The sequence below is a fragment of the Capra hircus genome, chromosome 16, assembly GCF_001704415.2.
Source record: "Capra hircus breed San Clemente chromosome 16, ASM170441v1, whole genome shotgun sequence".
NCBI classification, from domain to species: Eukaryota; Metazoa; Chordata; class Mammalia; order Artiodactyla; family Bovidae; genus Capra; species Capra hircus.
Window position 1 is genome coordinate 40,359,901 of NC_030823.1, and position 15,200 is coordinate 40,375,100.

Sequence of the window (15,200 nt, forward strand, 5' to 3'; positions counted from 1 at the left end):
CGCGAGGGCGGTTTCCGTCCTCTGCTCCCGCCTCCCTTAGCAACCTGACACCCGCGCCTCGCCTCCTCCCGAGCCCCGCCCCCTCCGCCGGAGCCTCATTAGGCGCCAAGCCGCAGCGGAGGCCGCGAGCTCTGAGTCATCAGTGACCAGAGGGTGAGTGACGGCGAGGCGTATGTCGCCCGCAGGGGAGACCCGGGCCTTGGGGCCACCCCCCCGGGGGCGGGCTCTTGAGGGGGGCGCGGGGAGCGGTGGAGGCTGGCCAGCCCCGTCTGCGCGCGCGCCCTCGGTGAGACTAATGTAGCCCCCACTGGCTGCCCTGCGACCCCCCAACCCTGGAGCAGAGACTCAGTTTCGGCCCCCAACCTGGACGGAAGGACTTCAGGGCTGAGGCGGCCCTGAGGTGTGGTGGTGACCCCATGCCCTGGGACCGGACTTGGGCCTAGGTTTCCGCCCCCGCCCGTGACCCAGTGACGCGGTGATTCTGTTCGCAGCGCACCAGAGCGGCTGAACACCTTGAGACGAGCCGAGGGCCGCTGGCACTGCTGTCCCCGACGCCCACTGCATCGGGCTACACACAAGTGCCCACCCGGGCCCCTCTAAGTGTGGTGGACTCCAGTATTTCCCCACTGTTCCGGGTGCCTGGCACCGATTAAGTAAGTGCTCATCAAATGGCAAAGGGGCTTCCCAGGTGGCTGAGTGGTAAAGGATCCGCCTGCCAGTGCAGGAGAGGAGGAGACACCGGTGTGATCCTTGGGTCCAGAAGATCCCCTAGGGAAGGAAAGGACAACCCAACCCAGTATTTTTACCTGGGAAATCCCATGGACACAGGAGTCTGGCAGGTTACATGGAGTCTCAAAGAGTTGTACACACTGAGTGACTGAGCACATCCGTTGGTGGAGGGTTGTTTTGAGAACGGTGTGACCTGGCCTGTTGGTGCCCAGTGAGTGCCAGTTGTTATTACCGGATGCCAGGCATTGGGATACCATAGGTAGAATACTTGGCCCTGGTCTCAGGGAACTGGGAAGAGGGGAGATAAACATGTGAATCCACAGCTGCAACAGGGTTCTTTGGGGTCCTAGCTTAAAATGAAAAGTGGCAGCACGTGAAAAAATGCTGAAACGAGTAGTACCTGGTCAGCTAGGAAGTCTTCATGAACAAAGGAAAGAGCAGTCAGTTTGTAGGTGGTTCAACCTCTTCCCCGCTCCTGTTTTGGTCCAGCAGATGATTAACGATGCACTCGCTTGCTTTCTGAGGAGAGGCCAGAGTGTGATCTTGACACACTCCCCTTTCTTACTCTTCGTGTTCATCCCTTTCAGAGAAACTAGAGCTTTAGGTCAGAATCAAAACGGGCGTCCCTCAGGATGGAAAGCACAGTCTGGAGTCAACTGCTTGACCCTGGATGTACCAAGGACACTCATGTATGTTTTAGGGTAGAGGAGCATTGGATCTCATCAGTTTCTCATGAGTCTGGGACCCCAAACTAGTTAAGAACATGGGCTTGGCAGCAGGCATTCCCTGAAACACATGATCTTGGCCTGGTTGTTCCTCTAATGTTCTGAGTTGCACACTGGATACTCTTGCGGTGTATGAGTAGTGTGTCCCATGTTTCCCACCAAACTGCCCCACGGCCCTGTGCCCTCTGTCAGCCTGGCCTGCCTGTGGTTGCCATGGTTCAGGGCTTCAGCTGTGGTGGCTGTGCAGTTTCTTGAACTGACTTCACTGATGTGTGTAAGGACAACAGCTTGGAAGGCATGCACAGACTGGACAGTCTTTGTTCCAAGTTGGACATAAATCCATGCCTTACAGAGCTTGGATCTGGCTACTTTTGGAACCCAGCCAATGTCAGCCTCTAACCCATGACATGGTCTTGTCAGAGAAGCACAAACTTGGGAGAAATCTGGCAGCTTTGTCAAGCCCTAAGCCCTTCCATCCTGCGTGCACACAAACTGTTCCCCGTCCCAGGAGATGTTTCCAGGGCCGAACTGTTCTTCTCGGCGAGTGCTCCAGTTGCCCCGAACATCTGTTGACCTCATCTCCACCCAAACGCTGCGGTCTGCAGCCCCACGTCCCCCTCCTCCTATCCGTCTTCAAGGCTTAGTGCCTCAGCCCTCCCTCTCTCCTGGAATCCTGTGCCCGCCCCCTCGCGCTGGCCCCAGCCACAGCTTTAAGCTCTTCCTTTGTCATGGCTCCGCCCAGTCAGGCACACCCGCTGGGGAAGTTTCCTCGTTTCTCAGGAACTCAGAGGTCCGGGGTCTGAGTTTACCCCCAGCGGAGATGGACCGTCCAAAACCCAAGGTCTTCCCAGTGGGGCACTGCTGCCCCTCCCTGGGAATGAGAGCCTTGGAGGCTGGCAGCGGAAGGCTCTCAGTGCCACCCTCCATCAGGTAGCGGTCACGGAGGACCCAGGGGCTGAGGAGCATGTGCCGGGTGGGGGCTGACGTCCCTGGAGTCAGGCAGCAGCGGAGGGCCAAGCTTGGAGCGAGGCAGCGCAGACAGTCCTTACTGCAGAGTTGCTGGGTGGGGGCCTTGTCACCCAGCCCCTCACCAGCCTTCTTCCTGCGTGAAAATGCAGCATCTCTCACCTGACCCTGCCATGCTGGGGCTCGGCCACCTGCCCTGCAGTCTCACGCCCCCTGCCCTCGCCCCGTGCAGCAGGATCTCGGCCATGGTGAACGAACCCAGAGGGAACGGCGGCCCTGGCCCCCGCTGGGAGGGCAGCAGCAGCGGCAGTGAGAGCTCCAAGGACAGTTCAAGGTGCTCCACGCCGGGGTTGGACCCCGAGCGATGTGAGAGACTCCGGGAGAAGATGAAGCGGAGGATGGACTCTGGTGACAAGTGGTTCTCCCTAGAGTTCTTCCCTCCCCGAACTGCCCAGGGTGCTGTCAATCTCATCTCCAGGTGAGTTGGTGTAAGATAAGGAGTACAGACTGGGGAGTGGAGGCAAGGTGAATAGGTGAACTGTGCCCTGCGGCTGGGCTGCACTTTGATCCTGCGGTAGCTCCAAGGGGTGGAAAGAAACCAAGCCAGGAGAGATGCTTTGATACGCAACTTGCCACTTTCTGGTCTGTAAAAGTCTCTCCAGGCACGTGGAATTTTTGTTCACAGTCTTCCTTGAGTTAAAAATGTTCATTCTCCCAGACAACATTTTTTGATGGAGTTTGTGGCTAGATCATGAGTAGAGTGTAGAAAGTTAAAAAACAGTGGCTTGGAGAACATTTTTAGCAAGTTTGGATTATGCCCTTGAAATCGAGAAATGCCAACTGGATCACATTAGCGCTTTATGAATTGCAGTTCTTTTTTTAAAATTTATGCTTTGTATTGCTTGCGCTTATGTGTCATTCCCATGGTTGTGAAATTTGAAGGCACAAAAATGTGCAAATGCACCATAGCTTATAACGGGCTTCTTTGGTGGTTCAGATGATAGAGAATCTGCCTGCAATGCAGGTGATCCGGGTTCAGTTCTGGGGTCAGGAAGATCCCCTGGAGAAGGGAATGGCTACCCACTCAAGTATTCTTGCCTAGAGAATTCCATGGACAGAGGAGCCTGGCAGGCTACAGTTCATGGGGTCACAAAGAGTTGGGCACAACTGAGCGACTAACACTTTCACTTTTTCACAGCTTATAACACAGCATCCATGTGGCTCTTGATACTTGTCCTGGTGATGTGGCTGTGCTCTGCAGGACTCTTGGCTGCTGCCAGGACTGGGCAGTGGTGGGAGGCTGGGGGGTGGCGGAGGCAGGTAGCATGGAAGAAACTCGTGTCTGCTGACCCTCTTTTTCCCTAGAATAAGGCCTTGCTTGCCACTCTGAGGAGTGCTCTGAACCCTTATCCATCAAAATGTCTTAATTCACCCGAGATGGTAAATATCCAAACACTTTGAAAAGTCCAAAGTGCTGCTCTCACAGAAGATGGCTTTATTGTTGTTATCTTTGCAGTAAGAGTAATCGTAATAGCAGCACACTGATTGCTTGTTCACTGCGTACCCAGTACTGTTCTTGAGTCGTGGAGCCATCTGTCATGATATCCTCAGAATGTTATTAAAAAGTAGGCACTGTCCCCTGCCACATTGTAGAAATGAGAACACTGAGGCGCAGAGAGTTTAAGTAATTCTCCCAGAATTGCACAGTTGGTGAGTAGCAGAGCCAGGATGTGAATGCAGGTCAGTCTGATGCCAACCTGCAGGTGAGGCTTCTCTAAGTCCAAGACCCCATGGGAAGGTGGTCACGGGCGGTGCACCTCCAGGAGCCCCTCCTCAGAAAGAAATTCCCTACAGGTTTGACCGGATGGGAGCGGGTGGCCCCCTCTTTGTAGACGTGACCTGGCACCCAGCTGGGGATCCTGGCTCCGACAAGGAGACCTCGTCCATGGTGATTGCCAGCACCGCCGTGAACTACTGCGGCCTGGAGACCATCCTGCACATGACCTGCTGCCATCAGAGCCGGGAAGAGATCACGGGCCACCTGCACAAAGCCAAGCAGCTGGGCCTGAAGAACATCCTTGCGCTGAGGGGAGGTGTGGAGCCAGCGGCCTGCTCTCTGGGGTCTTGCTTTCTGGAGGACCTCTTCTGTTTCTGCAGTGGTCCTTTACTTTTCTCCAGGTCCCATCCCTGGCATTAGTAGGTGGTGTGGGTCAAGAGGACCATGGGCAACACACAGATGGAGCCACTTTTTGACCTTTTGACCTCTCAGTAGGAATTCAGTCAGGACCACAGCCGGTGCCTGATAACCCGCTGTTGTGATGTACACCACTGAATCGATCCCTTCCTGCTCCCGGCTTTTGACCCAGTCACAGAGTTCGGCTCTGACTTGTGTCCCAGGAGTGAGAGTAGCTGTTATGCCTCTGGCCCGGGCTGTCATTGGGGCACACAAGTGTGGGAAGCGGCAGTCGGCTGGGTGGGCCCTTGTGGCCTCATGCTCCCTATCCCCAAAGACCATGTCTCACCCGAGATGAGTGGAAGCTTCTCCCAGGAGGCAACGGTTCCCAGGGAGTGGGAGAGCGAACAGCGGGCTTGGGCGAGGTGCCTGGACACACCTAGGTGTGAGCAGGTGGGGGGATCTCAGATGCTCCGGGCTGAATGCAGAGCAGCAGCTGTTCTCTGCCAGCTGCTGCCTGCATCTGTGCCTGGCGACTATTTGGTGGCTTGGCTGCTGTCGTCCTTCCCACTGTTACCAAGTGCTACAGTGGAAAGCGCAGACACCAACTTCAGCAATAGGAAGGCTCTGCCTTCGAGATTCTGTTGGCCCTGGGTGTGGGCGTGGGAGAAGGAACAGAGGTTCCTGGAGGTGGGGTGAGACCCAGCACTGTGACCTCCAACCCTGCAGACCCCATAGGTGACCAGTGGGAAGAGGAGGAAGGAGGCTTCAACTATGCTACGGACTTGGTGAAGCACATCCGAAACGAGTTTGGTGACTACTTTGACGTCTGTGTGGCAGGTGAGGGGCTGGGGCATCCCAGTGGGTGGGGCCTGAGAGAGGAAGGAAGGAGAGGCACAGGTGAGGACCCTGAAGGTTCACTGCACCACGGGGGACTGCCTGCACTGTGGGGGGAGGCCTGTGCTGTGATGGAATGGAGTGATGGAGGTGTAGAGGTGCTTGGACAGACCACGTCTTCTGCCTTTTCCTCCTCCTCTCATACACCACACTCCTGGGAGTGTCACCATCCCCTAATTTATTTTTTTTTTCCAGTTTTATTTTTAAAAAACATTTATTGATTTTTGGCTGTGCTGGGTCTTCGCTGCTACACGGGGGCTTTCTCTAGTCGCGGTGAGTGGTACCCGCTCTCTAGTGGTGCTCGTGCTTCTCACTACAGTGGCTTCTCTTGTGGAGCCTGGGCTCCAGCGCACGTGGGCTCCGTAGCTGCGGCGCATGGGCTTAGTTGCCCCACAGCATGTGGGATCTTCCCAGACCAGGGACTGAACCTGTGTCCCCTGCGTTGGCAGGCAAATTCTTACCCACTGGACCACCAGGGAAGTCCTCCATCCATTTTTAAAAATGTAACATCGCTCAGATGTTTTGATACAGAGCAGCTTTTCTTTTCATTTTGAATTTGAAAGTACTATACAACTGAATACAATGGAATGAAAAGTTCCGAAACTGAACTTGATGCTCTGTTCATGTAGCACAAGCCATTGTCCTATGGCCAGGGCTCCTCTGTCCTTATATCTGAGCCCACCGTTGCGACCCCCTTCCTCTCCCCTTCTTCTTCAACTCCTGGTGGCCCAAATCTAACCACCCAGACTTCCAAGGAAGATACGTATGTGTTCTTGACCTGATGAAAAAAAGATGTTATGTTTTCACGTGAAAGGGAAAAGGGCCACATTATTTTTAATTGTATTAGGGAGGTGTGAACAGTTCCAAAGTGAGGTTTTATTTGCTCAAGGTGAACACAAATCAGAACTAAGGATTTTCCCCCACCTCGTATCCCTTCATACTGTAAAGTTTTGTTCCTCTGCCTTTTCTTGGTATTAGCCTGTTCCCCAGCTCTATTCCTCCTCAAACAAAAGAAATATATTTATTAAGATTCCGAGGGCAGGGACTCTCAGAATAAGGTCAGGAAATGGCATCAGACCTCACTAAGCCCTGGAATCCCCAGCCCTCCCTCATCCTCGCTGGGGCCACAGAGCCCCATCTCTGCCTTCCACTGCTCCATGCTTCATCCAGTAGATCTGATAGGTACACTTTCCCTGTCTTTGATACGTATGGGACACACGTGACCCACTGCTTGCTCCTGAGTGTAGCCAAGATGGACCTACAGGCCTCAGTGATAAATCCAGATCTCAGGAGAGAGAACTCTAGTCTCAACTCTAGTTTCTTTAGCGACAGCCGGGAGGCGAGGTTCACCTACTAGAAAGAGGGCATAGCCTTCCCTCTTGCCCACACTCTTGTCTGGGCCTTAAGCTTCTCGAATAGGGGCTTAGATATGATGAGGCAGTGTGTGCCAGACACACTGGACGTCCAGGGATTCATTTGGTGCATCATCTTGGCATGATGATTTTTTTCATATATTTTGGAGAAAATTCTATCAGTCTTATTAAAGTGAACCCAGGTATGTTATGGAGTGGAACATCGGAGTGATCTGAACTTTAAAAAGTAAGCCATGAGACTTCAAGGAAATGACTTCTTGTGAGGGCTTTGGGCTGTGTCCCCAGGCCCCCAGTGTACAGGCCCACTGTTCTCAGTGTTCAGAATAGGCTGTTGAGGTAGATAAGTGTGGGAGGCCCTGATGAGGAATTGAGAGTTCAAGTGTCCTTGCTCACGGGGCCACGAGACAGTTGGTTGATTGGGGAATGTGCCCACGTGTGGTGGGCATTGGATGGTCACAAGTAGAAACCAGCAGAGCTGTGAGCGTACAGTTGCCAAGTGGTTTGGTGTCTTGCTCATGGTGAAGTGGATGAGAAGGCGGACGGGTGGATTAGGAAGCACCCAGCTGGCCACCATAGAATAAGAATGTAGCAAAACCCAAACGTCAGCAACTGCTGGATCTCTTGGGTGCTGTTGAGGTTTTCTAGAGTTTCGGCTGTTAAACCCTCTGTTTCTGAAATTCCTGCTGGAAAAATAGCCTTGTTATTGAAAAGTGTAACAGTCTGGTGTTTAATCCTCCCACCCCCTTACCCCTGAAACAGTAGTTCTTCTATCCATTTTTGATGACTCGGGCTTTCTTAAGAGCGAAACTGCCTTGTCACAGCAAAGCAGCCTGGCTGCCCAACAGCCTGGGTTCAGGCCTGTCACTTCCTTAGGGTTTTGCCCTGGCCTCAGGCTGAGGAAGCCCGTGCTCTGCTTGTAGTTCATTAGGTCCTCCGGTCTGTCAGTGCAGGCAGAGCCACTAGTGAGTTTAGTCCTTTAGGGAAATGGGGTGGGGTGGGGTGGGGTAAGGTACACCGTTCCTGGATCTAGACGTGCCTTGGGGAGGTCTGGCCCTGCCTGCCAGACATCCCTGCCGTCGCAGCATTGGACATCCGTTCCTCCCACCCCCTGGCCCCCGCCCCGTCCCCGCCCCCCGCGCCCCGCCGCCTGCGTTTTCACACTCTGGGAGTTTGTTCTTTTGTGGGGCTGCTCTTTCCACTGCCAGGCAGCTCTCTGAAACTGATTCTAGTTCTGCCATCAGAAGCAGCACAGGATATGGCGTATAAGGAACTAAGGTTATTCTGTTTTCCTGGTGACACACCTGTGGGCATTTAGGAATAATTACGATGTTCTCTCCATTGTTTTCTTCAAGCAGAACCTCTCTGCTCTCTTCACTTCTTCCTTGTGTAACGTGGTTCTGACTGTAACGTCTGGAACCACTGAGTGATTTTGATGTGAAATTAAAAGCACTGTTTTCATCCGGTACCTAGAGTCAAGCCCAGCCTCCCAAGCTGCCCAGCCAGTGTGAATATAGCATTTTCTCTTTTCTGTGGCCACCAAATCCAGGTCAGCTTGGCCTGACTGTGCCGGACCATGAAGCAGGACAGTGTGGGAATTTGAGGGCAGTCCACCCCCACTCTTGGAGGGGAGCGGTGCTGACTCTAAGCCAGCTCTCACCAAGAGTCAGCTTCGGGGAGAGGGGCCCATCTGAGCAGCTCAGTCATCACTTCAGCCTGTCCGTGCTGAGAGGCTAGAAGGTATGGGTCTGGAGCTGTCCACTGCCGGCTCTCTGGTTTCTTCATCACTCACTTTGAGCAGGTGGAGCCAGCCTCTTTCTACGGTATCCCTGTTGGCAGGTTACCCCAAAGGCCACCCCGAAGGAGAGAGCTTTGAGGCCGATCTGAAGCACCTGAAGGAGAAGGTGGCTGCGGGAGCTGACTTCATCATCACCCAGCTATTCTTTGAGGCTGACACGTTCTTCCGCTTTGTGAAGGCTTGCTCCGAGATAGGCATTACCTGCCCCATCCTCCCTGGCATCTTCCCTATTCAGGTGAGGGTCCCAGGAGGGCTAATGGACTCCCACCACTGTCCCTGCTCATCCTAGCACTTCCCCCTTAGCCAGGGCTCTGGGGTGAAGTGCCAGGTTCAGGCTCAAGTTCTTTCTGATGCTCATTAGATTTTCATTAAACGGATGCTCAGTCTTTGCAAAATGCTATCTTGCCAGCCGCTACACACCGGTGATGTCTTTTCAAATAGCAGTAGTACCTGTTGGAGAGGCTTGCTGATAGTGTCACTAAAAGGGGTTATTACTCTCATTATAAATTTTGGTTAATGGTTTCCAAACTTCACTGTCACCAGAATCATTTAATGAGCTTTTTCAAAGGATAGATTTCCAGACCCCGTGCCTTGAAGTTCCGGTTCAGTAGATCTGAGGTGGGGCCTGGGAATCTGTCCATTACTTCTTAAATGTGGTGGGCGATTCTGGTGATTGGTGAGGCTTGGGAACCACTGGCTTAAATGATCACTGTGCTATCAGTAGATCCATCTAGGGGCCAATGGGCTGCCTTAGGCCTGTGGCTGAGATGCTATGAAGTATGAAAGTGTTAGTCATGTCTGATCTTTGTGACCCCATGAACTGTAGCCCGTCCAGCACCTCTGTCCATGGCATTCTCCAGGCAAGAATACTGGGGTGGGTTGCGATTCCTTTCTCCAGGGGATCTTCCCAACCCCGGGATCATATCCAGGTCTCCCTCGTTGCAGGCAGATTCTTTACCACCTGAGCCACCAGGGAAGCCCAAGGGATATTGTGGGCAGCTGCTCTAATCTGCAGAGTAGAAAAAGCTGCAGTAGGCAAGGTTGCTTGTGGTTTATGGCCTGACTGTCCTGGGTCACTCTGTGTCGCATTACAGAGGCCAGGAGACCCAGTGGGGGGATGAGTATGTGGGGTGAGAGACGAGCCGGGAGATGGCACCTGCAGCCCCCCATATCTTGGGCAGGGCTACCACTCCCTCCGGCAGCTGGTGAAGCTATCCAAACTGGAGGTGCCGCAGCAGATCAAGGATGTGATCGAGCCCATCAAAGACAATGACGCTGCCATCCGCAACTACGGCATCGAGCAGGCTGTGAGCCTGTGCCAGGAGCTGCTGGCCAGTGGCTTGGTGCCAGGCCTCCACTTCTACACCCTCAACCGCGAGGTGGCCACCATCGAGGTGCTGAAGCGCCTGGGGCTTTGGATCGAGGACCCCAGGTGAGGCCAGAGGCCCTGAATTCAGGCTTGGGAGCTACAGAGGAGAGTCAGGTGGGTCAGGAAGTCAGAAGTCCCAGAAAGTGTGCACCCTAGCTGTGCCAGCTGCTATGGGGCACAGAGGGTTGTGTAGTGTCCAGTGTCTTAGAGCTGCAGTCTCAGCCAGAACTGCCTGTCCAGCTTGATGTTTGAGTTCAATGGAAGAACCTGGGCTCAGTGCTGCCTCCCTCCCTCCCTCTGTCCAGTCCTTGACCCTTTCTGTCTCCATTCTCACCCAGGCGTCCCCTGCCCTGGGCCCTCAGTGCCCACCCCAAGCGCCGGGTGGAGGATGTCCGGCCCATCTTCTGGGCCTCGAGACCAAAGAGTTACATTTACCGCACACAGGAGTGGGACGAATTCCCCAACGGCCGCTGGTGAGTGGGGTTCTGTTTACCTGGAAGGAGTCTGAGTGTGGAGGAGCCCTTCGGACAGTTCACAGGAACGCACCACCCCAGGGGCAGGTGGAGGCCATTGTCCGCCTGGAGCCCAAGGTCAGGAGTTCGACTTGACCTAGGGCACCTCCTCCACCAGGGGCAATTCCTCCTCTCCGGCCTTTGGGGAGCTGAAGGACTACTACCTCTTCTACCTAAAGAGCAAGTCCCCGAAGGAAGAGCTGCTGAAGATGTGGGGGGAGGAGCTGACCAGTGAGGAAAGCGTCTTCCAAGTCTTTGCCCACTACCTCTCGGGAGAGCCCAACCAGAACGGCTACAAAGTGAGTGCAGCTGGGGTGGGATCCCCAGGTACTGCCCCTCGTCCCGTGGGCCAGACGCCCTACCCTGAGTCTTGTCACCATGTCTGGATGTGGCACCTCGGCCAAGGGAGGAGGTGAGTCGGGGGTCCCCATGTGGGGTGCCTGGAAGGGGCTTACCGAGGCAGAGACAGGCTAGGTCTCTGATGGGGACTGTAACAGGGAGGGACCCAGGGTGCCAGGTCGGGTTGTTGCCCCAGCTGGACTCACCCTCCTCAGGTGACTTGCCTGCCCTGGAATGATGAGCCCCTGGCGGCCGAGACCAGCCTGATGAAGGAGGAGCTGCTGAGAGTGAACCGGCGGGGCATCCTCACCATCAACTCCCAGCCCAACATCAACGGGAAGCCGTCCTCTGACCCCATCGTGGGCTGGGGCCCCAGTGGGGGCTATGTCTTCCAGAAGGTGTGGCAGGGACCCACAGAGCTACCCACCCCTTGACCTGCATGAAGGGGTTCTCCAGGGCTGAGGACAGAGCGGCCTTCCTCTCGGGGACTTTTTATTCTGAGCAGCAGTGAATCAAAGTGGACAGGAGCTCAGGCTTGCAGTCGGACAGACCTGGGTAGAATGGTCACTTGGCCGCTCTGAGCCTCAGCCTTCCCTTCTGTAAAGTGGGGATATGCCAGGTGTTCTGGGAATGAAACACAACAAAGCACGTAAAGTGCTTAGCACGTGGGACACGTCCCCTAAGGGGGAGCTGTTATTACTGTTCCTTGTGGATCCCTTTCTCCAGGGGCTGCTAGAGTCAAAATTACATTCTAAACTAAAGCCTGAAGGCTCAGGGGTTGACAGGCTTGCGTTTGAATACCAGCTCTGCTGTGTACAGTCAGTGCAGACAAGTTCCTTAACTTCCCTGAACCTAAGTTTCCTCATCTGTGAAATGGAGCTAACAGCCCCCACCTTGCAGTTTTATGAGTGTTATAGCAAGTGAATTTAGATAAACCCAGCTTCGGAGTTCCCTGGCGTCCAGTGATTAAGACTCCACACTTCCAGTGCAGGTGGATGGGTTAGATCCCTCAGTCAGGGACCTAAGATCCCACATGCCGTATGGTGTGGCCAAAATTTAAATAAATAAATAAACCCAGCTTAATTCCTGATGGCCAGGTAGTGCTGGAAAAGCCCTCCACCCAGCAGACAAGGGATTGGGTGTGTCAGGCCTCTCTCGCCAGTCTGGGCTCCCTGTACAGCTTCTGAAATGGTTTCTCTGTGGACACTTTCTCCACTGGATGGAAGGGTGCCAGATGGCCCTCAGACCCGTCGAGACCGAGAAACTGCGCATACCTGCTCCCCTCCCTGTCATTCATGTATTTGCTAACTCCAGCTAGTGGCCACTGTTCATCCCGACACCTTAAGTGTCCTGCCACACGTGTCCTCATGAGTGCCTCCCCAACACGGTCAGCAGGACAAGCGTCCAGTGTTTCAGAGCACAGAGCTCGCTCAGCAGCGCTCATGGAAGGTGTCCAGCGAGGCCTGCAGGTTACGTGACAGTGCCTGTCTCCCTCCCGCAGGCCTACTTAGAGTTCTTCACTTCCCGAGAGACGGTGGAGGCACTTCTGCAGGTGCTGAAGAAGTATGAGCTCCGGGTGAATTACCACATCGTGGATGTGAAGGTAGGCCAGCCCTGGGTCAAAGGGTGTCTGACAGGGCCAGAGCACCAGGGCCAAGGGCACCACATTTACTCTACCATTCAGCAATCACAGAGCACCCGACTGGGCCAGGCATTATGCCAAGTGGATTAGCAGACAGAGCCAGGCCTCACTCTCCCAGAGCTCCCAGCCTAGTGAGGAGGCCATCAGTGGATAATTATGAATGGGTGCAAGCGGCTGCACTTTGTAACAGTGAACTTCGGTAGAGGAAGCTAGAGATGCAGGAGGGATGTCTAACTTGAGAGGTCAGAGGAGGCGATGGGAGGGATCTTGTGTAACCTGAATCTTTAAGGATGAGGAGTAAAGGGCAATCCAGAGAAAGGGCCGAGGGTGTGCAAAGGCCTCACTGCTGAATGGGGTCAGAGGGAGGCTGAAGTGTTAGCCAGGCCCAGGTCCTTAGGGGTCTCAATTGTCCTGCTTGGCATTTGAGGTTTCCCTTATAGGCAAGAGGTAGCCTTGGCCCTGTGTTTGATTGGGGGCAGGTCCCAGTGGACAGCTGTGTGAATAACAGGGCTGGGCAGACAAGAGTCCCCAGGCCTGGTGATCTAAGTAGCAAAGAGAGGCCTGGTCAGACGAAACATCAGAGGAAGTGAGCAGACCACTGAAAGAAGAGCTGATTGGCGCTTCGGGTAGAGGGCAGAAAAGGCCAGGATGACTTCTGACTTTCTGGCTTGTGGCTGGTCACAGAGCTGCAGAGCTGGGGGGTGGAGAGGGGAACAGGGCTGCGTGCTCCAGGTGAGAGGACTGCAGCTGTCTGCACCCCAAGTCTGCTCCCGCCCACCTCCCCCAGGGTGAAAATATCACCAACGCCCCCGAGCTGCAGCCCAACGCGGTCACCTGGGGCATCTTCCCTGGCCGAGAGATCATCCAGCCCACAGTGGTGGACCCGGTCAGCTTCATGTTCTGGAAGGTAAGGGGGCCAGGAGCAGGCCTGCCCTGCCCACCTCCAGAGCCTTGGGCGGGTGGTGTTGCCAGGTCCTGGGTAGGTGGCTGGAGACCGCACTCCGGGGCTGGCAGCACCCTGACTCTGACTCACGGTGTATTACCTCTTGCCTGGGGAGGGGGGTGGTACTGGCAATGGGCTATGCTGAGTCCTTGGAATATGTCCTGTTGGGCAGCAGCAGAAGCCCTTGGGATGCTGAGCATGGAGCCCCAGCGTAGAGGCAGCTCTCTTAACCTGGCTGTTGTGTCTGTGTATCTCTGTCTGTCTGTGTGCGGGACTGTGTGTACCTGTGTGCCTGCGTCTCTGTGTGTGTGTTTCTGTATGTGCGACTGTGCGTCCCTGTGCCTCTCTGTGCGTGTGTGCCTGTGACTCCGTGTGTGTCTGTGTGTGTGCCTGTGTGCTCGCATGTGCACACGTGCAGGATGAGGCCTTCGCGCTGTGGATTGAGCAGTGGGGCAAGCTGTATGAGGAGGAGTCCCCTTCCCGCATGATCATCCAGTACATCCACGACAACTACTTCCTGGTCAACCTGGTGGACAACGAGTTTCCGCTGGACAACTGCCTGTGGCAGGTGGTGGAAGACACGTTTGAGCTTCTCAGCAGGCCCCCCCAAGACGAGAGGGAGACAGAGGCGCTGTGACCCTGCACCCTGACAACCTTAGCTTGAGGCCTCTGTGTCCCGCCTTCCTCATCTCCATCCTGGCTCTCTGAGAGACCCCTATTCATTTCTCCCCAGCCCTGGCCTCCACCCTCTGATACAATGATGGCAGCTAGACTGGTGTGAGGTTCCCAGGCTCTGGCTGGACTTGAGTCCACCCCACATGGGAACCTGGTGTTCCAGCTCAGCTGAGAGTCTGTGCTCTGGTGGGGAGCAGCCCCTTCCACAAGGACCCCATGGGCAGAACGCCGTCCACCCCGAGAAGGGCTGTTGCTAATGGAGCCCCGTGGGGCCAGCCTGGGACTGCCAGTGACCTCGCTCCTGGGGCACCAGGAGAACAGGCAAAGTGAACACTGCAGCAGACCCTGTGGGGCTGCAGAGGAGACAAGGTCATAGCGTCTCATCCTTCCGCCTCCCAGGCATTGGCAGCCGGGCGCCACCCATTTGGGAATGAAGAGGCAGCCACTGCCCCGCCTGCCAACTGCCCCGTCAGGCAGCGGCCCCTGGACGGACCTTGAACTGAAACCTAATAGTTTTGGCCTCCTTTTAGCAGAGAGCTCAACTGGGTTTCTCCCCTTTCTACAGTGCTGCTGTTTGAAAGACTTATCCCCATGACTCGAGAAACTGCCTAAGGGTTAAAGGTGTTTGAACCCTTGTACCCTTGGCCTTCCCATTTCTCCCCTGGCCCTGAAGGGTGAAAGGATACCCTGCCTGTTACCATCAAGGGTGAAGATGAGGTTGGCCGAGCCTGACTGACTTCTTCAGCTGGCTTATTTTTCAGGCAGAACCCCCTCCTCCTGCCAGCTGCTTCCTCCCCTCGGAGCACCCTGTCTAGGAAGCTGTCTGCCTGGCACTGCTCCCCGCTGCCCAGGGGCTGTGACTTGACACAAGCACACAGGCTGGTCCCTGTCCCAGTCCCTCTTGTGAGTCTTCACCAGCTCAGGGGCAGGAGAGGGGGCGAGTGTCCACAGGGCAGCCTGATGGCAGAGGAAATGGATCCCAGGGGCTGGCCGGCAGGGGAGAGACAGAGAAGCGGCTGGGGTTGAGGAGGGCGTTTTATTGTCCTTCACAGCACTTGGCCT

General features: G+C 55.1%; 1 protein-coding gene across 7 annotated transcripts; it reads left to right on the forward strand.

The window, feature by feature from the left end:
* On the forward strand, positions 58-14,776 carry MTHFR (methylenetetrahydrofolate reductase). 7 transcript variants are annotated; one of them, XM_018060336.1, is made up of 13 exons: positions 58-153; positions 492-653; positions 2,573-2,898; positions 4,275-4,513; positions 5,323-5,433; positions 8,700-8,893; positions 9,840-10,090; positions 10,366-10,500; positions 10,658-10,838; positions 11,094-11,276; positions 12,380-12,481; positions 13,308-13,427; positions 13,882-14,776. In XM_018060336.1, the coding sequence occupies exons 3-13, from the start codon at positions 2,594-2,596 to the stop codon at positions 14,098-14,100; spliced, it is 2,040 nt and encodes a 679-aa protein (XP_017915825.1). In that variant the 5' UTR covers positions 58-153; positions 492-653; positions 2,573-2,593; the 3' UTR covers positions 14,101-14,776. The 7 variants fall into 7 exon arrangements, with proteins under 7 accessions (XP_017915825.1, XP_017915826.1, XP_017915827.1 ...); XM_018060337.1 differs by having other exon boundaries at positions 2,653-2,898; XM_018060338.1 differs by having other exon boundaries at positions 2,656-2,898.